The 25165-nt window shown below is 36.9% G+C and overlaps 1 protein-coding gene across 6 annotated transcripts in view; it reads right to left on the minus strand.

Moving 5' to 3' along the window:
* COL12A1 (collagen type XII alpha 1 chain) overlaps positions 1-25165 on the minus strand; it is a 100463-nt gene that overhangs the window by 29016 nt on the left and 46282 nt on the right. For 5 of the 6 annotated variants that reach the window (XM_038130680.1, XM_038130685.1, XM_038130682.1 and 2 more), the window contains 25 exons: positions 24532-24661; positions 23393-23538; positions 22993-23122; positions 22058-22197; positions 21175-21304; positions 19719-19858; positions 19330-19462; positions 19202-19228; positions 18749-18891; positions 16496-16625; positions 15529-15668; positions 14326-14455; positions 13496-13638; positions 12467-12596; positions 11405-11547; positions 9908-10037; positions 9590-9709; positions 8835-8981; positions 7980-8096; positions 7386-7532; positions 7224-7298; positions 6534-6673; positions 4525-4648; positions 4186-4329; positions 2247-2411 (listed from right to left, as the gene is read on the minus strand). In XM_038130680.1, the coding sequence (XP_037986608.1) occupies positions 2247-2411; positions 4186-4329; positions 4525-4648; positions 6534-6673; positions 7224-7298; positions 7386-7532; positions 7980-8096; positions 8835-8981; positions 9590-9709; positions 9908-10037; positions 11405-11547; positions 12467-12596; positions 13496-13638; positions 14326-14455; positions 15529-15668; positions 16496-16625; positions 18749-18891; positions 19202-19228; positions 19330-19462; positions 19719-19858; positions 21175-21304; positions 22058-22197; positions 22993-23122; positions 23393-23538; positions 24532-24661 (3244 nt within the window). The remainder of the gene's footprint in view (positions 1-2246; positions 2412-4185; positions 4330-4524; positions 4649-6533; positions 6674-7223; positions 7299-7385; positions 7533-7979; positions 8097-8834; positions 8982-9589; positions 9710-9907; positions 10038-11404; positions 11548-12466; positions 12597-13495; positions 13639-14325; positions 14456-15528; positions 15669-16495; positions 16626-18748; positions 18892-19201; positions 19229-19329; positions 19463-19718; positions 19859-21174; positions 21305-22057; positions 22198-22992; positions 23123-23392; positions 23539-24531; positions 24662-25165) is intronic. The other variant, XM_038130681.1, reaches the window with a different exon arrangement.

Genomic DNA, 25165 nt, shown 5'->3' on the forward strand with positions numbered 1-25165 from the left:
TTTACTTAGATAGTTTTAAAACAGCATCACACAGTATAGCTATACATCTTTAGCACTTATTCCAGGGGTAAATAAGAGGCTTGTGCCCTGCAGTTTACATTAGGTATCATTCTATTTTTAAAGTTGTCAGTGACTGTTATTCTTTTCTTCTTTTAGTATTACTTTTGAAATGCAAAATTAGTTTACATAAAACACAATACTCATTTCAATATTTTAAAAAGCAACTTGCTCCCTTGAATTATATCCAGTTATTCTGAAATCTAAATTTTTAATATGAACATACCTTCTGGTGTACCTTACATAAGATGGCTAATTGTATTTGGTTGGCATGGCAAGGCTTTGGTAATGGGGGAGCTACAAGGGTGATTTCTGTGGGAAGCTGCCAGATGCTTCCCCTGTGTCCAACAGAGTCAGTTCCATCTGGTTCCAAGACAGACCTGCCACTGGCCAAGGCTGAGCCCATCAGAAGTGCTGGTAGTGACTGGGGGATAACACATTTAACAAGGGGCAGTGGGTGGGGTTGGGGGTTTTGTGTTTTGGAACAGCACAACAGCCTGCAGCTGGAGAGAGGAACAAGAATGTGTGAGAGAAAAAACTCTGTCAGGCACCAGAGCAGAGATTCCAGCGCATTCCTGGTCTTCCCTGTGGTGAAGACTATGGTGAGGCAGGCTGTCACTCTGCAGACTGTGGAAGTCCAGAGAGGAGCAGTATCTGCGTGCAGCCCCTGAAGTACACTAGGGCAGAGCAGGTCTGAAGGAGACTGTGACACTGTGGGAAGCCCACACTGGAGCAGGTTCCTGGCAGGACCTGTGGCACACTGGAGGGAAAAGCCCATGCCAGAACGGGTTTGCTGGCAGGACTGGATAACCTCATGAGACCTACAATGGAGCAGGCTGTGCCTGAAAGACTGCACCATGTGGAAGGGACCTAATGAGGGTTAAAAAGGGCAAGCATAGCATCCTGCACATGGAGAGGAATTACCCCAAATTCACGTTGGGGGCTGACCTACTAGACAGCAGTTCTGCTGAAAAGGACATGGAGCTTTGGTGGATAACAGACTGACCACGAGCTGACAGTGCCCTTGCAGCCAGAGAGGCCAGTAGTATCCTATTCCATCAGTATTCCACCAGGAAGAGCGGCCAGCAGGTCAAGGGGAGTGATCGAGTGATCCTGCCCCTCTGCTCTGCCCTAGTGAGGCCACATCTGGAGTGCCGTGTCCAGTTCTGGGCTCCTCAGTTCAAGAAAGACTGGGAGCTACTGGAAAGGTTCTAGCAGCAGAGCATGAAGATGTCTAGAGCAGCTCTCTTGTGAGGAGACACTGAGGAAGGTGAGCCTGTTTAATCTAGAGAGCACTGAGAGGGGATCTCATTAATACATATAAATATGTCAAAGATGGGTATCAAGAGGATGGTGCCAGACTCTTTTCAGGAGTGCACAGCAACAGAAAAAGGAGTGAAGGCCACAAACTAAAACACAAGGAGCTTCAACTCAATATGAGGGAGAACTTTCTTATGTTGAGGATGGCAGAGCACTGGAACAGGCTGCCCAGGAAGGTTGTAGAGTATCTCTGTGTAGTATCTACCACCTGTGTAGCCTGCTATAGGTGACCACAGGTGTTGGACTGGATGATCTCCAGAGCTCTGTTCCAATCCTAACAAGGTGATTCTGTGATTCTGTGACCCACACTGGAGCAGTTCATGAAGAACCGCAACTCATGGGAAGGACCCATATTGAGAAGTTAATGGATGACTGTCTGCCATGGTAGGGACCTCCACTGGAGCAGGAGAAGAGCTTGAAAACTACTTCCCCTGGGGCGGAAGGAGCAGCAGAGACAATACGTAATTAACTGCCCAATGCCCTCATTCTCTGTACTCCTCTGGTGCCCCAGGTGAGGAAATTGGGAGTAAAGCTAACTCCAGGAAGAAGAGTGGGGTGAGGAAAATGTTTTTAATACCTGGTTTTATTTTTCCTTATCCTACTCTGATTTCATTGATAATAAGTTAAATTTTTCCCACATTGAGTCTGTTTTGCCCATGACAGTAACTGCTCAGTAATTTCTCCCTGCCCTTATCCCAATCCAGGAGCCTTTCATTGTATCTTCTCTTCCCTGTTCAGCTGAGAAGGGGAGCAAAAGAGCAGCTTCGGTGGGCAGCCAGCATCCAGCCAAGGTCAGCCCACCACTCACACTTAGCAGTATATAAGCAAACATTAATTTGGAAAAAAGGAAACCAATGTCTTCTACTCACTTGAGGTAGCTGTCTCACACACAAAGGTGACAAGGTTATCTTGAATCTTTTCAAAGGCATCAAAGTCATCAACAATAAATACGTGACGCTCACTGGGCTTGCTTGCAATCTTGGCCAGTTCATTGTAATCCACATCAGCCACACCAACCACAAAGACACTGAAGCCTGTAAAAATAACACTTGTTACTTGAAATGCAGTAAACATACATTAACATTTTTAGTGTTAATATTGCACAAACCATTAACTTGTGATGAGCTACCTATGAGCACACATTCCAGATCTCTTTTCACCCTGTCAAAGCTCTGAAAGATGTTTCACATCTTTCTTTCAAAACTCCTCTTTCACTGTTTTTTTGGGGCAGCATCCAATCTCATGCGGCCTTGGCTACATAGTCTCCTCACTCCTTAATACAAAACATACAATTCTCTCAACTCTACAGTATCTTAAATCTGTTCTGTGGCCAAAAACTGTGCAGACTATTAGCTATCCAGGTGTCTACCTGTTTCTATCTCTTGCATTTCATGCCTCTTGGTTTCTCTTTCTTAGAGTGGTATTCACCTCACCAACTTCTATTTTCCAAGTTAAGTTGCCTAGTTTTTCTCTATAATCTGGAAGCAGATTCAGAAAGCAATTCATTTTCGCTCCTTCACATGTTGAATTCAGGATAGGAAAAGTCATTGTCTATAGTGCCTATCATTGCTCTCTTCACCAGTCATAAAAAGACCCTACACGATGACCTTAGACTAGATATTTAGTTGTCAGGTGTCTTAAGTTAAATGAGAAGAACCAGACCACAGAAGTCAATCATATGTATCAGGTGTAAATTTCATTGAAGAGAAACTGTGCAGACATTGGAAAAGCCAGCTGGAGGCTGAAACTGGGATTCACATTTATTCCAAATTATAAAAGTAACTTTTTTTTTTAAATAAGGTAATTATTCCCCTGTAGCCAATTCTGGTGAAACTTGGGCTGAAATACTCTGTCCAGCTTTGAGCATGCTTTGTTATGTGTAGAACACAAAGCAAGTAGATAGGAAACTAAAAACGATAAGGGGTTTCAAAAACATGATCAACAGGACATTGAAGGAAATAGGCTCATTTGGTCTAGAAAAGAGAAGACAGAAAGAGGAGATGACAAGAGGTTTCCTGATTAACGAGGTAAATGAAGACAACAATCTCACTAGTATGGAGAAAGACTTGGTGAAATGCAAGACAAAGGTCTCCTACCAGTAGGGTAGTTAAGCACTGAAGCATATTGTCCAGGGAGACTGAGAAACCATCTAGAGAGAGTTAATTCTTCCAGATTAAAGAGACAGAGAAGATGCCCATTTTTGCTTTACATGCATGTGATTCCCGTAAGGATGTACAACATCTCCCTGCTCAGAGATCCGGACTAGGTGGCTCATGCACTGAAACGCAAAATGCCAAGTGCTGAGACAGGAACAGATTACTATAGTCACATAAGCCACAACCATCAAATCTGATGAGGAAGTGCTTCTTAGCTCAAAAGGCGAGAGAGCAGTCCATTCAGACCCAGCCCCTTCAAAAACAGTTGCTTAAACTAGAGATCCACTGGTTTATACCAGATAAAACATAAACCTCAGCAAACCAGGCCCATTAAAACATAAGCACTAGTATGGAGTACACTTCCCAATGATTTCTAGGGTCCACAGACCGAAAAGAGGATGTAACCAAAAGCCACATCTTTTAAATGATATTCATATGAAATCTTTGGGAAGTCCTATCCTTCCCCAGAGAGAAGGCTTGAGAAAGAAAATGTAAGTCTAGGGCCAGAGAGCACAAATTCTTTTAATAGTTCTGAGGTTTTCCCAAATACTCAGAATACATTTCTGAGTCCATAAAGGATGAGTAAATGATTTCCAGATAACTGAAGCAATACAGAAAAGAAACAGCCAGGTAGGTGCTGTGAGTTACTTACCAGAGTGCTGTATGACTGTTGCTGCTTTCCTCACCTCATCCTGAGACCGACCATCTGTGACAACAACAAGTACCTTGGGGACACCTCGCCGCATGCCGCTCTCCCAAGTCAAAACCTTTTCTTTGATAAATGTTAGGGCTTTGCCTGTGAAGTATACAATAAAAAAGGAATCATCCATATTGTCCACTAGAGAAAAGTTCTTTTATTTCATGAGGGCAGCAGCCACAGAGCTAAAACACAACAGAAAAACATACTTCTTCAGCAATGCAATACTAGGATAATTGTGCATTTTCTGAAAATATTTGATCTTAAATAAATATAATTAGAGCCCAGAATTACCTGTCCTTGTGTTTCCTCCTCTGTACTGAATGTTTTGAAGAGCGCCCAGGGCCTGGGCTTTGTCATCAAATGTATTCAGTTTAAATTCAGATTTTGCCTCATCACTGTACTGCACAAATGAAACCTGAAATGGAATATAACAGTGTTCAGTCTCATACCTCCACATTCAGGCCAACTCTCTCCATTGAAATATGTATGTCTGTATATTAATAATTTTAAATAATCAAAAATTATTTTTCAAATATGTCTGATTATGCACACACATACGCATTTATATATATAGACATCACACCAATGTGCACACAATTATCTTTTCTTTTTTTCCTTCTCTCTTTCTTTCCTTCTCTCTTTCTTTCTTTCTTTTTCTCTTCTGTGTATAAATGTAATATGGCCTTAAATGCATATGATCAAATTCTTCCTATTACTATGTTGAGGTATATATGCCCATTTTATAATTCTGAGCAGAGGTACAGTATCTAATAAACTTCTTCCAGCTGCTTTTTTTTTTTGGAATAAAAAAGAATTTGTCAATAGAATGTCAATAAAGTTGAATACACACATAAGTACATACTCGTTTGCCTTAGGCACTGAAATACAATCACTAAAAATTTATCCCTACATAATCTTTACCTTTTTTTTTTTTATTTTGCTCCTTTTAATATTCTGTAAAATTGCAATATTATAGTATTCTTTTTTAATGCTGAATAGAAATATTTCTGGTTTGTATATATGCACATTTGCTGTAGTAAATTCCCCTTTTAAAAGTATTAATTTTCAATTAAAAACCTCAGATTGCTGCATCTCAAGTGGTATGTGACTACATCATTTTACTAATCATTAGTGTTTATATGTATCTGTCACCTTTATTGTCTTCTCTACTTCCATATATATTAGCAAGAAAAATATGTGGAACAAAAAACAAATGAACAGGAAAACTACCCAGTATAGATTAGAGCCAAGAATGATAAAGATTGTCTGACACAGACAATCTTTGTCTGACTTTAAGGAGTATCTTTTCCTTTATAAGTCTAGAGAGTTAAGGTTAGGGAATCAAATTACTAAAAATATGCCCAGAAGATGAAAAGCAGACCTTTAACAATGTAAATATCCTGTCAGCCTTCTAACCAAAGAAAATGCATTGCACCTGCAGCTCTCTGCAACCAGAAATACCATGTAAGAAACTCTCTCAGACCTCATGTCATTCATCTCATCTCGAGAAAGAGAAGTGGTTATGGGAACCTAGACATTGATTTCATCCAGCTTCCTACAAGTAGAAGAAAACTGACAATGGCGCAATGCTGATGGTAAGAAGCCTGACAGGAAGTTACTTTGGCATAACTGTGAGCAGCCCAGAACTCCTGAAAGTCTATCCTTCATCAGCAATTTCTGTTTACTCTCTCAAAATGCACTAATTCATTAAGAGGAACTTTTCATACTTTTATTATGCCCACTGTGGAGTGGACCCATGTTAGCACAGCATGAAAAGGCTTCTGCAAGTGCCTTTTTCAAAGGCATTCACTATTTAGTGCAGTGGGAGTCCAGGGAGCTCAGCAATGGCAAGCCAGCTGGGCCCTGCAGGCACAGGACTCATCTTTTACACTGAGAATTGAAAATGTAGGCCTCAATCAGAAGTCAGAATCTTACAAAAACAGATTTCTGATCTGACAGAGGATAGGATATAAGAACTAAGCAGTGTGCCAGTTGTTGATCCTGTATACAAATAAACAAAAATATAAAATTGACCATAGATGGTCCCAGTTTCTCTACCTGGAGGATTCCCACAAACTGTAACATTTGTATTTCAGAATATTAACATCTCAAAATAGACTGGATTTCCCTGATATTTTTAAAATGCCAAATATATTTAATAAATAATGGGCATGCACACCCCTATACATGTGTTTTACAACAATCTAAGATAAAAAATTACAGCATTCTGAAAGAAAGTAACAATTCAGTTAATCTTCAATTTCCCGCCAAAATGCACCCTATAGGAATAACAAACCTACCTGGATTCCAGCAGGATTGATCAAATCAAAGGCTCCTACTGTACTAAAAACAAATTTCACTACTTTGTTGAAATTATCATCACCAATACTCCAGGAAGCATCAGTCAAGAATACTATGTCTGCTTTGGCACCTCTGCATACTGAAAGTCCAAGAAAAGGCACCCTTAAAATACATCAACCACATTACCATGAAATACATATTGCTTCAAAATTTGAAAATTCAAGAATGACAAATATTCAGCAAATGTCTACTACCACACATTCAACCTGGCACATGACTAATGCTCTACACAAAAGCATTTATTAAAAGATATCAAAGAAAACTTCAAGAAATGTGAAAGAGTTCAAGAATAAAATGTAAATGTTGTAAATTAGTTATTTTTCCTGATGGCTATCATAAAACATGAATTGTCTTCTGAGAGCAGATAATCTTATAGACTTTCTGCAGAGCTACAGAATATCAATATTTTTTCCCCCAAAAGTTTGCATCTTGCTGTTCTAAACCAGGAAATGCTGAAGTCCAGCAAAGCTCTAGAACAAAGGGATGGCATTAGGAAAAGTCTCAATCTTCATCTCCCTAAAAGGCTGTGCTAGTTTTAAATCCACTTAAAGTTATGAAAAATGGAGGTAAACTATGAAGTAGTACAGCAACTACACAAAAATATTGAATAATTCTAGAAATAAGCATACCATCCCGAGCTGGAGGGATTGTGGGAGGTGGAGGAGGTGTAGGTGGTGGAGTTGGTGCCTCTGTAGGTTTGAGGACTGAAAAGAAATAATAAATTTATTCTACGGCTGAAACAAGACAAATTCTATATTTAAAACTTAAAGTTCACAGTATCTGTTACCTACCTGTATGCTCCCTCATAGAGACTGGAGGTCCCTCAAGGTTAGGAGTCTGAACAAAGACAGTAGCATTGTATTCTGTGTCTGGTGAGAGGCCAGTAAAACAGTGGCTCGTTTCTGACCCACGAATTGTGATTTCTTGTCCTCTGGAACCTGTCAAAAAAAAAAAAAAAAAAAAAAAAAAAAAAAAAAAAAAACAAACCAGAAAGAAAGTTAGAACCTATTAGTTCTCTTCTAATGTATATATACATAAGTGTAGAAATGAAGAAACTTCTGGAGAGGAGGTTAGGACAGCACTCTTATTCTTGTCCCATAACAACCTTTCTAGACCAAAATTGTGTGGTGATTATGAACGCTGAAGCACGCTGGAAAGTACAATTGCAACATGTGAAACCAGACAACTGGTAGGTCCACTTGACAATAAGCAGTACTCCCTCTTTGCAGCCTTTTCACCACTCAAGAAAAACAGGTTGTATTCAGAGCTTTAAAACTCAACCAGATCATTATGGTTGGTGCTTGCCACCAATCCAAATAAGTGGTGCTGTCAGTGACAAAACACAATTATGTTTCTAGAAAATGCAAAAAATAGAACATACTTACCATCAGTTGGGTTTAGCTTCAGTCTGTAGGAAGTTGCTGCCCGATGAGGTGACCACCGGATACAGAGAGTATCCCAACCCACCTTGTAACTTGTTAGGTCAGTGACATTCAAATATACTGTGAAAAGAGAGAGAAATTTTTCTCTGGAAAATAGTATGTAATAGGTAAAGCACACCAAAATGAAAATTATATTAGCAGTGCTGGTTTGGAACTTGATTTCTAAAACCACTTGCAGAAAGAAAGAGCTTTTTTGATCAAACCTCTTTATTTTACACCCTACGGATCCCTACCTAGCTATTTGCAAAGGTCCCAGATCCCATAACGGGTAACTGCCCATTTTATCAGTTTTCACATGAAGTTGATTTCTTTACAAAATAAGAAACCTCCAAAAATAAAAATCTGACTCATATACATAGCAGCATGAAAAGAATGCACTTGATTCAGCGTAATTGAAGAAATTTTTAGAAGTTTCTTAGCTGAGGCCATCATCAAAATCACTGCACATTCCTATGAGGTAAAAGCAGAGTATCAAAAAGCCTGGACCTTCTTAGTAACGTAGTTAGATTCTGTAGTACCCTGAAGAGATAAAGATTGACTCCAACTATAGCTTAAGAAAATTTTAGGAAATAGACTAGAAAATTTTATTTCATCAAGTCATTACTTTAAAATATATTTTTATTACTCTTTCCAAGATCAGTGTTTTTAAGATCTACCTCATGGACAGATGACAAGTATTCTCCATGAGAGGATGCTCAGGCCTCCTAGCAACCAGCCATCAAAATCTTCTCTTAATCAACATTATTTCATACCAGCGTATGTATCTAGCATGACTACAACAAAATTGTTTTGACTTACATGTAGTGCCTTGATCTGTCAAAGGTATGCTCATTCCAGAATCATACTGGGCATAAACATTGACATCATAAGTAGTACTGGGAGACAGATTATGCAAAGTGTAGGATGTCACTTCTCCCACAAAAAACTCCCTGGGCTCATTTGAACCTTGAATCAAGGAAGCAATAAGAACAGAGAAAGGAAGAATTACATGAGCTACAAAACTATTCTGTCTCACACATGTCAGTAAATGTTAACCTCATTTTTTCTTAAACAAAGCATATTGATTTCTTAAATTTTAGCATATTACAACATTGCAAATAGAACATACACATAGTTTTACAAACTATTGTGCAATGTTTGTGTTCAGCTTCTAGAAAGATATGTCTATTGTTTGAAGGCCATATAAAACAAAAGTTCTGCAGGGCATTAATACCCAAATATCTGTCCAATATCATCTCATATACACCAGTTCATAGCCTTAGAAGGACAAGAGGTATTAAAGAGGCTAAAAACAAATCGAGTCACTGTATAAATTTTAAACTATACAATTCAATCCCTGTAATTGAATGTATGGAACTGCAATTGATAGTTTGTGTTTATTATAGAATGCTGGTCATAAGACTAAAGTTTTCATGAAAATTGGTAAACAGGAAATAAATATATCCTTTAACACAAAATGATACATATGTGATACATATGATTTCTACTCTGGTCTTCCATTAGCTACTCACTGCCCTAAGAGTGGTATACTCAGAATGAACAAGTTTTCTTACCCACAGGCTTGTATACAATTTTATAGCCAAGAACAGGGGATGGTGAAGGATCCCAGGAAACTCTGAAGCGTGTATACCATTCATCAGTTATATACATATTTTGAGGAGGAAGCAGGCCAACTAAAAAGAAAGAAAAAAAAAACCATTCTAATTAGGCTAGTAATTGTTTTTCAATTTTTGGAAATGCAGATTGTTACTCTGCAGGTAACAATCACATCAAGGACATAATTAACTTAATGAAACCTTTACAATGTTGAAGCGTTCAAGGAATATATCTTAAATTTAAAAAGGAATGATCAATATGAAAACTATAATTACCAGTTCTGCCATTTCCAGTCAGTTGTCCACCATCTCCATCTTCGTACACAGCAACAACAGTAATTTTATATGGCGTATCTGATTGTAGTGGTTGTAGTATCACATTATTCCTTATGCCGGGAACTGTTGTCTAGAATACAAAAGAAACAGAAGTAAACACATTCACATTCTTGCAACTGATTAGTAATGACAGTAGCTAGAAACAAAATTTGTTCTGACATTTGGCACACTATGTTTTATGTCCATCATAGAAAAAGTCATTCAGAATACCTTAAGGGTTATAGCCTATAAACAATTACCAGTATTTTTTATTTTGAATTACAAAACAATGTGGCCATCACAAAAACATAAATCAAATTTATTCTTCAGTCCCAACACACATCAGACTGAGATGATGCAGTTATCCACCAAGATTTCAGTACTCTTCCCTCATAGAAATATAGAAGTCATAATGATGTAGAGTTTTTCTTGGCAGAAACATGTTATTCAGAGAGGGAAGCTCTAAATATATTGACATATAAAAATATCCCTATTTGTGCATCCCTCAATCTCAACTTCCTTATGCAGCCATGTACTATTGCTCCCTTCTAATGAATATGTAGTTATAAACCCAGAAATAATCCTGCTCCATAAGGAAGATATAAAGCATTGAAACAAAGGGAAGTAACTTGAGGCATCTCTCAAGTTAAGCACATGCCAGTCAGCACTTGCTATGAATACTTGATTAAAATTTTCAGTTGTTTGAGACTTGCTGTTTTTATGGTTTATCCAATCTTTTCTGCAAAGAAAAGATTGACAATATGTGTGTCCTGATTAATGAGTCCAGTAGGGAATTTTCAAACAGTGAATTTTCAGCATGTACTATACAGTAATATAAAATCAATAAAAATGTCATTTTGGCTGGTGGCAGTTGGCAGGAATTCTGCCATTGTCCTCTACAGGATCGGAGCTTAGCTTTGCTATAAGTACTCTGTGAATTTTATAAGCATTAGAATAACTTGTGCTATCATTAAGGTGCAGGAAATGAAACACACTTACAATTCATACTGAAACTTAGAACAGCAAATTAGATGCTGAATCAAAGTTACCATTGCTGTCTTATTAGACTCTGTCAATTCTCTTCAATTTATGAAATGCAGACTTATGTTTATTCTGTATCCTAGAACACTACCCTTGTAATGAATACAATATGAAGTAATAGATGGCTATTCAATCCATCACACTTCAATGAAACGCCAGGAAGTAGATTCTGTTCAGAATATTCTGATTAGTGTGTGACTCACATATTTTTTCAAGAAACCATGTATTTCCTGTAGCTTCATGAAAAAGAAAACCTGTTTTATATAAACTGTGGCTTCCTAACATTGACAACAATGACCAGAAAACCTACAGAGCCTGCACAGTGTACTACCTGTAGAACACATGTCTTGTTTTTTCTGTAGCCTAGAGAATTGACTGAAAAGATCTCAGTACTTACTAAGGAATTACAGAACTTACGTATTCGTCGATTGGGTCACCCACAGTGGGTGAATAAATGATTCTGTACTGCTGGACTGGCCCATCAGCATGGTCCCATTGTACAGAAAGGCTGTTTGTAGTCTCATCAAATACTCTCACATTCCTTGGACCACTGCGAGGCACTGAAAAATGAAAATACAGAAGGTTGTATGGAGCATGATACCTCTAGATCAGTGTCACCCTCATCAATTCAAATGTTGCCCTGAAGCCAAAGTCAAGGGCCCTTCCTGAAACCCTGAATAAATAATTATACATGGGGAGATTAAGTGAATGATCATGCAGCAGTGCCTGAAGGTCCTAAATAGAAAGAGAGCCAAAGTGGAACAGTACAGAAGGGAGAGAACATCCAGATAGATGTGCAAAGTGAGCATCTACACACATTCTGCTTCTCAAACTCCAGCAGAGAAGTGTAACTATAGCCTGTCACATCTGCAAGTTTTAGCAGAATATAGGGATTTTACAGGGAAAACATAAAAGAAGCAAAATTATTGCTGTGGACAGGTTCTTTTCATGTTACTTCTAGTGTGAATTTTAAGGAATCTAAGCATAACCCAACCAAGATCCTATGAGATAAGTTGTAACAAGGAGGTTTTGGTGTTTAGGTGTCTGCAGCAAAAACCAAACAGCTGGAGAGGCCAACACATACAATTACTATGTCAGACACCAAACATGAAGCTCTTTTTTTCTATTGACAAGTAATTCTACCCATCTTAATAGGCTAAATTTTTTTTACAAAATATATATTGTTATTCACTGGTAATTTGATTTTAAAAAGAGCCTTTTAACTCTTACACATTCAAATTAAGCTTATTTCCCAATTGAAAATTACATTGCCAATTATTCAAGTACCACAACTGACAGACAGCATAGCAAAATTTCCCTGCCACAGAGGCCTATAATTGCTGCAGGCATAATTCAGATGCAATAATTCAGAGTTGCACTAAATTGCTTACATTATTTGTAATTGTAACTAATTTTATACGTTCTTCACACACCAGTTTTGATGCATATTTCACAACACAAGTACTGACTGTCTCTTACATGTTCTTCCCTGTGCTTGGCTTGGATTTCCTTCTCCATCTGCATACAGAGCTATAACATTTATTGAGTAAGCAGTGTCAGGAGTCAAGCGTTCCAGAATCACATCACGAGTGTTGCCTGGCACCACAATCTAAAACAGAAACAACAAGCACCTAATAAATAAAGTTTCAACTTATACCATCTTTTTTTAGAAGACAATTTGAATGAAATATACAAAAATTGGAAACGTGACCATGTTGCACACTGTCCAAGAAAAATAACATAAGTTTAAAATAAACATGCAGTATTGATAAAAATTCAATAGAGGTGAAAAAAAGAACAGTATAAGGAGCTCTCATTCTGCAAATAGAGTTGTTACTTTCTACATTTTATATTAAAATAGTTCAGAAAAAATAAGGGAAACATTCATAAACAGAAACTAAACAAGTAATTTCTGTCACAGTTTACTATGTGTAAAGGACATAAAAATTCCTTACAATTCCTTACATAAAAACATGTACATCTACTTGTACAATATGGGTGCACATTTTATGTTAGTACATTCATTGCTGAAATTTTAAAACTGCATTAATTTCTATAGAAATCCAAGAATTCTTACTTCATATCTGGAGGGTACTTTTTCACTCATATCCAGATTTCATTGCTCACCAAACCAGACGAAAGAGTAATGATTTAGGGTAAGCGGATGGTATCTGGTTTCATAATTACACAATTCCTAATAAATATTTGTTGTCCCTTACTCTCTTGAAAAAAGAAATTATTTAACTCATATTTACCTGCAATTTGATAAAGGATACTCAATCATCAATACCGAGTTTTAAATGGGAGAGTCTTATTTCTTATTTTCTTCATTTTACCAAATTAAGCCTTTATTAACGATGGACTAGGCTCCTATAAACACTGTGCTTTCCACAGAGACTCTCCTGGGCAGACAGTTGGCCTGAGTTTACAATTATTTTTTACACTCAGTGAAGGAAGCAATATTCTCTACACACATTTGACTAATAGTATAAAAGCTAAATTACTTACAGATTCTGATGGCCTTGGGCCAGACAGTGGAGCATAATTAATTCTATATTGCTGTACTGGACCTGGAGCAGGTTCCCAACGGACATTCATGCTGTTTGGTGTGGGATTGTAAACGTGAATGTTTCTTGGTGTTCCTCTCTCCACTAGATCAAGGATAATTTAAATTAAGTTTTACAAAGTTTCTTGTGTAAGTTCTATTTCTAAATGAATTCACAACAGTGCTCAAAAGAAGCTGAAAAGCACCTCAGCCCAAGAGGTTTAAACTCACTATTATGAACACATTACTTTTGTTAGCCCAAAATTTACAAAGCTAAGAATCTCCATGTTCACTCTTTCCAAACTTCTGTAAAAGGCAGCAAATTACATGTTTGTACTACAAATTGAAAATATGATCATAACACTTTGATTTTCCTATTGTTGATCAGATATTTATGAAAAATAACCACAAACCACACATTTTAGGTCAAGCTGACATTAGTAGCCCAAACTTCCTGGAAAATTTTGAGTACATACATGGACATTAGTATGGATTAACACCAATATTCACTCTCTGTTCACAAGTATTTCTACTAGTGCTACAATTAAAATGTTACTGTTCCGTGAAGTAAACACTAAGTGTGCTGCACAACTTTTGGAGCTAAGCTTGCCTGAGTTAAGTGGACTGAAAGCCTCCACACAAATAAGCAAAGGAAACAGAATAAATTACAAAGCTGCTAAATTACAAAAATAACCAAACAGGTAAACTTTTAATTTAAAATAAATTTCTAATGATCTGAGGCCATTCATAAAAAAACTCCTAACATTTTCTTGAAAAGAGCTGTTTTACTTACAGGTGCGTCCGGTGTCAGAGGTACGTCCACCATCCCCCTCTGGGAAAACTGGAACCACAGTTACAGTGTAAGGTGTGTTGGGTTCAAGAGTTCTCAGGATGACATAGTTTGTATTTCCTGGCACTGTGGTCTATAAATTTAAAAAGAAAGGGTCAAGAAACTTACAAAAACATGCCAAAAACTAGTTTAGGCTTTTTTTATTTATCACTTACTCCCCTACCATATCTAATTTCAGACTGGATGTGATAGAATCTTAACAAAAGATGAAGCTTAAAATAACATGGTTTATGGTATCTTCTAGAACTGCTTTTCAAGAAGATACTCTCTCAGACTTAATACAAATTAGTTCTATGCACTCCTATATAGCTCTCTCACAGCTCTCTCCTCTTTTGGGTCCAGATCCTGCTGTACTAATGAAAGTAGCAGAACCTGCAGTGATCTTTTTAATGACTACTATTTAGCAGCTCAGAGGCATTAAAATATCAATTTCTAAGTTAAAAAAAAATTACATAGCACTACAACATGCTGATGACAAGAAGTATAATGAGCAGCTCATGCTAAGAAATAAAACTCCATAGCACATTAAGAATATTTGTCATCAATAGCACCTTAGTTGCTATGAAACAATGGCATTCACGTATGACTCATTTCATGTGCTCATTGAATTGCACTGATGTAGAAAAAGACACACAACTGGGAAACAATATTTCCCAGTCTGCAGCAAGAGTTTCCTATTTTCAGGATTCTTTTAGCTTTTTAGTAATTAAATAATTTGGGGAGATGAGAATATGGATTTTTCTGCTTTCACCAATACCATTGAAGCCTACAATCACATGACTTCTTAGCAGTAAAGATGGGTAGAAATGAAGTCTGCCAACTTTATAAGCTTTTGTACACCCTGAAGTCAGCTTTGCATTCACACACAGTGCCCTAGGGATAAAGAAAAAAAAAATAGTGTGTGGTATTAAATCCCATACTAAGAACTAATCAGTGATGGTCTACTATATGAAATCAAACATCTGTAATACATATGGGAGGAACTTTCATGGAAGTGCTGTGCATTTTTTCCAGGGGTGCTATGAAGAGAAAAAAAGCCACTGCATAGGCAAACAAGACCTACTTCACCCAGCAGCATTTCTCTCACCACCACCATGAGCTGTAGTTTATCTGAGATGGTTAGTGAGATCCACATGAAGAATTTACCATTTCTTCTGCACCTCCAGCTGTAGGTCCATAAAACACTTTGTACTGGCGAGGACTTCCTTCTGCATGATCCCATCGAACATTCAGAGTACTGGTGGTTGGGTCATAAACTAGCAAATTCTTCACAGTGGTGAGAGGTTCTGAAACAGATCAATAAGATGTCAGAAATGTGGAACGCTATTCTTTCCTTTTTGCTGCCAGATCACACCTCTGTAATGTATCCTTGGAAAATTTTAAAAACAGGTTTAGCAGCTCATGTTAGGTCTTATTAATCTTCATCACTCAGAACACATCAGCTCTATCCAACAACACAAACGATGCTAGTTAGAAAAATTTATTTCTGGACACTATTTTGGAATTATGCAATGAGTTCATTGGGTTTTTTCCTTCATTCCTCACCAAACCCATTGCTGTGTCAGACTTTCCATTTCAAGCTCATAATTAAAGTAAATGCAACTGAATTAATAATTTTATAGTTATATAATTATTTAAGTAAATACATTGAAATGGGTTTTATACCTGGGAGTGTCTCTGATGGCAAATCATTCTATGATTTCTTTAGCAGGATCAAAAGAATGCATCAATATAAAATGGTGGAGTCATAAAGTGCACACTATGAAGTTCAGCCTCTAAACTGAAGGTGCTTAAAAGCACACAAATATGAGAGTAACATGCCCTCAGATACTTTAAGGTGTTTACTAAGTTATGGCATAAAACAATTAAACAAATTAAAATGAGGAAGAAGTTCCATAGTAAGATTAGGATTTCTCTCAGCTTTAAAAACTGGGCATCCAGTCAAAGGCAGTGGTCCAGACAGGTGTTCTTACTTCAGAAATTTGAAAGCCACCAAAGGAAAAACGGCAAATACAGATGAGATGAATATCACCATAAGAAAGTTTTCTCAGCTCTTCTGAAAAGCATCGATGTTGTCTTGTACCTAATGAGAAGACCTGGAGATGTTACTTACTGGTTCTGCCTCGTCCTGTCATTCGTCCCCCCTCACCGTCTGCGTACATTGATGACACAGTAATAGCATATGGTGTGTCAGGCTGCAGCTTCTGTATCACCACACTGTTCTGTCGTCCCCCAACAGTAGTCTGCAGCAAAACAAAATGAAAATCCCTTTAATACTCTGTCTTTTGTGCTTATTGCTACAGTAAAGAACGCGAGCATTTGATGCAGAGTGGAAAACACTGTCATGTCTCAAATGCTGCAATTTTCATGTGACTGACACTGACAGTGGACTTTGAACAGTAGTAATATTTAGTACATATTGGTTTTAGCAAATTTAGACACAAATCCACTATTCTTTAAAATCTCCAAATTTGAATACAGCCACAATTGTATGTAAATGTCCAGTTCTGTACAAGCACAAATTATATTGTTAATCCTATCATTCTTTGTACTTTTAAGACTATCTGCACATTTTCAAAGCCTATTCAGCTAATGTGTTCAGCATAACACTTCCAGTCATCTGCTGATGAACTGACAATGAGCAAGCATTTAAACATCTTCACATTTTGTAGCAGTAGATTATTTTTATTTACAAGCAGGCTATTTTAACTTACAATCAAAGAGGTTTTTTGTACTCAAGTGTACAAAGCTCCTTTCAAAGCACAAATGCTATTATCATCCCATCATGGCTGCCTCTACATTTTAGTATCTGATTGCCTTTCAAAACCTGACCCTAAATGATCATGATGGTCTCTGCAGTTCTGTGTGCAGTTTTTGCAGACTTTTTTTCTGTCTTCAAATCACCTGCGATTTCTCTTGGTGCTTAGGTCATTAAAAGTCAGACAGGACAATAAACCCCCCCCCCCCCCAGAAATTATATTTTAAGTACTTTGGTGGGGACTATTCCACTGCCTACCTAGCACCTACAGTTTCATAAAATATCAGAGTAGCAAAAGAAGACAAGGAATTATGATCATATGACTGCAAGTCATTTGCGAACAGACATTAAATGCCATGAGCAGAATAGGAGAGTTCTGTGTGCTCTCCTCAAACAGAGGTGTTTTCTCCAACTGCCACTGCTTGACTCTATCCAGATGTAAGCAATTAGGTCTATTAACCATATTCTTGGCACAGATTTCAAGAGAATGATCATAATTCCCTTTTTACTCCACTGCCAGCAATTAATTACAGATGTTAATTAAACGTGTTGCTGTTCCTTATTCCTCTAGTGATTTCTCACTAAAATAGTGTTTGACTGCTCAATATACGTTTCAATTGCCTCAACCCAAATGCATGTTGCTCAGAAGAGAGTTAAAATGGGTGTGTAAATATCCAACTGATTCTAAAGTAAATATTCCTAGATACACTTCTGAACATGAGTGATCTCCGATTACAGAGGTGAGCTGAATGAATGTGGTTCTCATCTGAGACTGTTCCTCTGACTCATTTGACAGTAACCACAACAGCCTCTCACTAAGAATAGGGCATTTTTAAGTAGCACACATTTCTGATAAACAGCCTGACTGAATTACCATTTCCAGGCTGCGTTCCATAGACTGCCAGTAGCCAAAACCATTCGTGCTGACAACACAGGGAAAGCTGGCTGATCTTAAAGTACTGTCTCTCCATAGCATTACAGCTTCTCATCATAGTAAAAGAGTCTAAAATACCTTAAATACTTCATTAGCACATGTTTTGCATGTATTTCTCTTTACAACTGCTACCTCTGCATGTTTATTCTGACCCTAGAGTGGTGAGAGACAGTCTCAACTTCTCACAGCATGTTCCATGGCAAAGTCTTCTGGTAACATGGGAGCTACACTATGAAAACGATGGAAAATTCTGGACTATGAAAGTAGTTCATATTATTGATTGTCCTGATACCTCTATCTGTGACTTGTAGCCTTAGATGCCAATTGACTTATTCCTCAACACACTTTATTTTAGTTTTATCCATGGATAAACAGTCAGAGTTTATGAACTCAAAGATCTTTTCCAACCTAAAAGAGTCTATGATTATGCGATTTTTGAGAAAACAAGATGCATCCAAAATTATTGCTGCTCAATTAAGAGTGTTCTAACTTGGATTTGAATGGGGAGGAAAAAACAGTGGGAGTATATACTTATTCACAACAAATATAAATCTTCATGTAAAAGGTAATTAATATATACAGTGTGGTGTATTGAAAAGAAATTATTCCAATGGATTACTTTACAGAAGGTTGCATTTAAGCCTGAATAACTTAAGCACTTCAAAATTAGTTACCGACTGTTCAGGGCCATCCCCACTGATAGGCTGGTAAATGATCCTGTATCTCTGCACTCGACCACTGGCTGGATCCCATTTGACAGTCAAACTGTGTGAAGTTGCATTGTACACCTGAAGGTTTCGTGGGCCACTCTTTGGGGCTGAGAAGCATAATAAAGCAAAGAATAAATATGTAGCTCACCAAAGAGCAGAGACAAACACTTCATTCTTACTTTTAGGGCTGCATGAATGCCTGATCAAGAGCAGAACGTATTAAGTGCAGGGGAACATAAACTGTAATGTTTGTAAAATAATAAACATGTGGCAATCTAGTGTTTAGTATTCTTCCAAACACACAATAATATTTATTAAATGATCTCAGCTTTTTAATGTCAACATTTGTCACAGTTTAGAAAAAGAGAGCTATGAGTTTCCTTCAATAAAATGGTACCTAGAAATTCAGATTCTTACCTTGTGTAGTGATAGGTACCAAGGGTACTAGGAAAAAAGTAGAAAGAATTTTCAGAATTCTTGTATGTGTATGCCTTCTGTTTCAATAACTATGAATAACAACATGCAGAATCTCTTTATTTACTTACATGTTCTTTCACTGCCAATGAGCTCATCACTTTCTGATTCATCAGGATAGATGGCAGTAACTGAGACATCATATAATGTATCTGGATTCAAATTTTCAAAGACCAAACTATTCTCTTCCCCATTTAAGATAGTCTTGTGAAGAAATTTTTTTAAGAAAGGAAAAGATAAATAAACAAAATCAAAACATACAAATGAAACAGAGTGGGATATAACTGAGTTTTTACTCAGTAACATCACTGAACATGCTGTAAGTATGTGTCCTACACCTTCCCACTGAATTTCCAAGTTATAGACTTATATTTCCAAGTTATCAATTACATTTCTGAGTTTAAAAATACACCCTCTGAGATACTGCCCACAAAAGCATAAGGTGGCTGGCCATTCTTACCTCCTGTTTTTCTCCTCTTCCATAGGGCCCCCATGTTATTCTATATAGAGAGACATCTGGAGCTCCATGATCCCAAGTACCTCTGAAACTATTCGTAGTTATATCTGTGATTCTGAGATTGACTGGTGCTGGCACAGGCTCTATTATGAGAAAAGGAAAGATATTCCACAAAATGTAACTACAAAATAAATACAGTTAAACAAAGGAATTACTCAGACAAATAATTTTCCACTTACACCAAGCAAATTATCCCTTATAAGGTCACATTATTAGGTCATTGTCTGATAAAACAGACCTCAGTAGAGGTCACAACTCACATGACTACTCAAAACAACTGAAACCCTGGCTGTCCTAACATTTTGGAGTTAAATGGAGTGAATATGAACTCACATAGACACAGGTCAAGTTCCTGTAGGAGTTTCTCACAAATCTTAAAATTCTTTATATAAGCCAAATAAGTCACCACTTATTTAGAAAGAATTCATAAAGGTTAACTGTAGGTTAAGGAGGGAAAATACTATAGCCACTGGGAAGAAATATGTAAATGGGTAGAACCAGATAATTAAACTTGAAATAATTTATTTGGCAGACCTTTCCTCTTCTTTCCTTACACACATATTCACACAAAACCACAGGTACAAAGCAAACACTAGCACAACAGCAAGCAGGAAATTTCACAAGCATTTTTAAACACATCAGACTACCAAATGAAAAATTCAGAAGAAAAAATGAGATAAAACATTAATGGGTTTTTTTCTTCTTTTTCATACCAGATGGAGGGACAGTGAAAAGGTTAAATTACTCTTTTCTATTGTAGGTTTTCTGGTTAACTATATTCTTAAATCCTAAGCTTTGATCAGGATGAGATCTTCCTTGATAGCTGCTTTCTCCTTTCAGTCTGGCACACCTCTTGTATGGAGATCAGCTCTTACAGCTTGTGCACCTCCATTTCCTTGCCTTTATTTGTTGAGGTTATTCAAATGCCACCTTTATGAGTTTCTAAAAGTAAAGGCTGCTTTAGCATTCCATGATGCAAAAACTCTCTAGGATCAGAGGCAGGATCATGTCTCTCTAATCCTCTAGTATATGGCCCAGCTTCTTACTCACTTAGATTAGCTTCTTACTCACTAGATCTCTGTGAAGACTTACTAAACGTTTCCTCTATTGTCCTCATTTTTTCTTAGAGATTCCAAACCTACACTTCTCCTTCAGTCTTTGAATAGAAATAGTTTTGCTTCAGTGGCTCTTCACCTCTCTGCAGACTGCAATGTCAATGTTCACTGCAGTAAGACACAAGTCATCTAAGATTTCTGCAGTAGATTATATTGCAAATAATGCTACAAGTGCAAATAAAGTATTTCTCACATTAAATTTTAGCTTCACCTAAACTCAATAACATATTGCAACACACACCATTTAAATCAAACATAAGGTAAAAACAATTAGGAAAACTTACGAGTGACAGCCTCTGCATTTGTTGGTATGGATTCCCCTTCGTCATACACAGCAACAACTTTTACATTGTACAGTGTTTGGGAGGAAAGGTCAGAGAGAGTAATGCTGGTTTTGAGTCTGTCAAGTTCCACCTAAGAGTAAAAATAGTGACTTAAAGTATTGTAAATTACTCTATTTCTTACTCTGCATTTGGTCTAATGGCAGAAATTCCTGCACTGAAAAACGAAGTATTCTGCACTACATTTTACCATTTGCCCTTAAATGTACACCTAAATATTGAGAGTTCTCTACTAATTCCTTTGCAAAACATATTATATCAGATACATCTAGTCCTTGTGGATCATTCACTGCTTTAGTCCTTTGGAAACAAGGATGCAGACTGAACCTTTGGAAAATTCTGTTTCCTTTAAAAAACAAATATAATTCTCCAAGAGCTGGTTTATGTCTTGCAGCACAATTAAGGAAAACTTGTACATAACTAGAAGACATTTCTAACAATGCTCACACATGTTCTGTCAGTAGGCAAAGAGGCTAACATACCTTTATTCCACTATCTTGTCCTCTTAATTGTAAGCTGTTCTTAGACCTTGGCAGTATATTTAAGTAGAGTGTAGAAATGGCTATTTACCAAAACATATGAAAATTCTCCAGTCAGTTTAAGGATTTTTTTCCTCTCTGGAGGAAGAGGAGGAGGGAGAAGAGAGTACCCAAGAAATCTATCTTGTGCTCAGTCAGTGTCCAAGAAATCCATAGACTTTCCTGACTGCAATCACAATGAACTGATGTTCTTTACTCTCACTGCTGAGTTATAATAGTACCTTTACCATTATTTTAGTAATCTAGCTTCTCAAAATAAAACTTTCCTAGTACTTTAAAAATTTTACCTCCTTTACATCAGCATCATCAGCTATTTTGTATCTTAGGATGTATTTTCGAACTTTTCCTGGGGCAGGATCCCAAACAACCTTCATGGTGCTGTGAGTAACATCCTGAATTGTTAAACCTCTGGGTCCAGGCAAAGGTACTGTAAAAAAAGTGATAGTAGTACATGAATGCTATTCATAGCAGAGGTATAGGTCTCTCACAGATAGAAGTGAATTCTCTTCATGTCTTTCAGTTAAAGTCTTTTCAGTGAATGAAGGCAACCACTTTCTGACAAGTTCATTGTCCTGGGCATTAGATGAGAGAGTTCAGAAGCTTATTTTCCCAGCAATGAGCAAAATAGTTATAAACTGTGGTACTTTCACCTTTGTAACTTATGAGCACAGTACTTCCAGAACTATCTGGAATTAAGACCATAACGTTTGGTGACAATAGCCACTTTTTATCTATGGCTAATGGTTTAAAATTTTAAAGGACATAAAAGTAACTACACTGTATTCATCTAGACCAGAAGCATGGCTGTGCCAATAGGAAATGTTTATGGAAAGGTATAAAAAAGGAAGCCATTTTTAGATCTATTTATTTTCTTGATATATGTTTCTTTAGTACTCTCTATGCTTAAGAGGATGTCTGATTTTGGGAACAAGGTTTCTAAATTAATACAAGCAAAATTGAAACCTTTTAATAATACTGTGATCTCAAGATTTCCTTCATTATTCAAGTTAAAAATTATACTGTTCCCGTTGCAGTAGCTGGACCCTTCTCATTGAAATTGCCTTTGAGGCCTTCAGGAAATGTGTAAGTGTTAGAAAATGCATAAAACATGGTTAAGATGGTCTTCTAAATTAAACAGATGATATAAAAACTGTTGCATGAAATATAATTAAAATTAGGTGTTGCAGAAGCAATAACAAAGAAAAAATCAAGAGGTCCATACACGTCACTTCCTGTGTGGTCAGTGGGTCACTCTGCATATCACCAAACAATACGTAAGCTGTTAAAGTGTACTCGGTGTTGGGGATGAGATCTACCAGCTGCACCTCATTCACTGATGGTCCCACACGCATCTGCGCATGAAAAATAACACACCATGTTTAAAAACTGAAGAAAGCAATGTCAGAAAAGCAAACAATGATTTAACTTCAAGGGAATTTTGTTTGTGAGATTCACAGTATATTTACAGTTTCCTGACTGATGTCATTGTATATAATATATCCCAGCAAGTTCACTGCACTTCAAGAAGTACATGCCAGTCTTTTGACTATTATGATAGTCTAACATTTTTTTTCTTAATTTATTTTTGGTAGAGTACAGGTAGCAAAGACAAATTCTCTTACCTCTTTCTCTGTGGCTGGGACTGTAGCATTCACAGGTTCATATGTTAACAAATAACCAGTCGCTCCATTGAGAGGTTCCCATCTCACTCGCATGTAAGTTGATCCAATGTCATAAACATTCAAGTTTCTAACTGAAGAGATTGGCACTGTCAAATAAAAAATACACATCAATTTATTTCATTCAGCTTCTTAGTATTTTTTATCACAGGTCATACCACTGAGAATATTGCACATGGGTATTAGGGCATGTTATGGGTAGTAGAGAGGCGATCAGCAAACAGTGGTATTTAAATCCTTAGTTTAAGAATGGTAATACTGTTTTGAATGTGGCCACAGATTTTCTACATACACACCTAAAACTCTTACAAGTCTGCACTGGAACATTTTAATCTTGTAAAAGCAACATTAACTCAACATTCAACATTTAACATTGAAAATTCTAATATGAAGCAACATAACTGGCTTGGGATCAGTTCAAAGAGGATTTTTGTCATTTCTTTTTGTTTTCTATATTTCTCAAATTACTAAATAAATGAAAAAGTAACGCAGGCTTCATAAAAATTATATACATTTTAAGGATTTTTGACAAGTCTACTACAAAATAAAGAAGTGCAGACATTCAATATTATTAAAGAGGCAGAAGAGTCACTCTATGTTGAATACAGCATAAATATACCTGAAATCAATGTAGACGGCTCATAGGAGAAATATAGCTGAGTTATAACTATAGAAGTGGCATAATTGTGTTGAATTAGCTTTTGCTAATTAGAAATAATTCTATCTGGTAGTAGCAGGAATTAATTACATAGCACAAACAATTTGTTTATTATCGGATTTCAGAAATTTATAAACTCTGTCTTGTAATTCATGTTTGTTGTTCTAGTTTTGTACAGCCATGCTTTATGAGCCTAGAAAGAACTGGGACAAGTATTTTCTACCACATTGCAGTTTCACTTTGCTGAAGTCTTCAAGACAACAAGGTCTGAACAACCAGAGTAACACAATACAGCTTGGTAATTCAAATTAAATATTTTACTTCTGCTAAGAAGAAAGCCCATAGTGCTGAAAGTTCTACTGGACAGCTCCCCAGGTGCCAAACTGGCTGCTAATATGTTATTCAAGACCCATTTCTAACTTACAAGTTGTTTCCCTGCCGATCAGAGGTTCACTGCTTTCATCTTCTACCACAGAAAACACATTGACCACATATTCTGTTTCAGGTTGCAGATCTTTCAGAACTGTTGTTCTTTCCATCCTACTTACATAAAACTGCAAGAGAAGCAATATTAATCACTGTAAGAAAAATATTTTTGTAATCTTATCTGTAGGAAAAGCAATCATTCCTTGTGAAACTGCAGAAATCAATGACAAGGAGATAAGTCTGGTCCTAATTTTGTATGCATTTTGTCTGACAATATAGCATTATTTTTGCAAAGCAAACTGTAGGGAAATCTCAGATGGATACTTGTTTCAAATTGCGCTGGATCTGCTTAGCATCACTTACAGTGCATTCTGATTTCACACATGGTGAAATTTTACACTTCTATATCACTAAAGAACTTAAAGAAAGGACCAGAGAATACAGGGCCACTTTGGGGAAAAATTTCAAAATCTGGGATAATCTAGATGGTTACAGCACTAGGCGTTGGAAACACCTTGTAGAACCAAAATGCCAGGAAGAAGTCAAATTGTAAAGTCAGCCTGCCCTGGAAAAACAGCTCAAACTTCAATCAAAGACCAAATCTTGAACTCTCCATGAGCCAAATACAATTT

The sequence above is a fragment of the Motacilla alba genome, chromosome 3 (genome assembly GCF_015832195.1).
Source record: "Motacilla alba alba isolate MOTALB_02 chromosome 3, Motacilla_alba_V1.0_pri, whole genome shotgun sequence".
Taxonomy (NCBI): domain Eukaryota; kingdom Metazoa; phylum Chordata; class Aves; order Passeriformes; family Motacillidae; genus Motacilla; species Motacilla alba.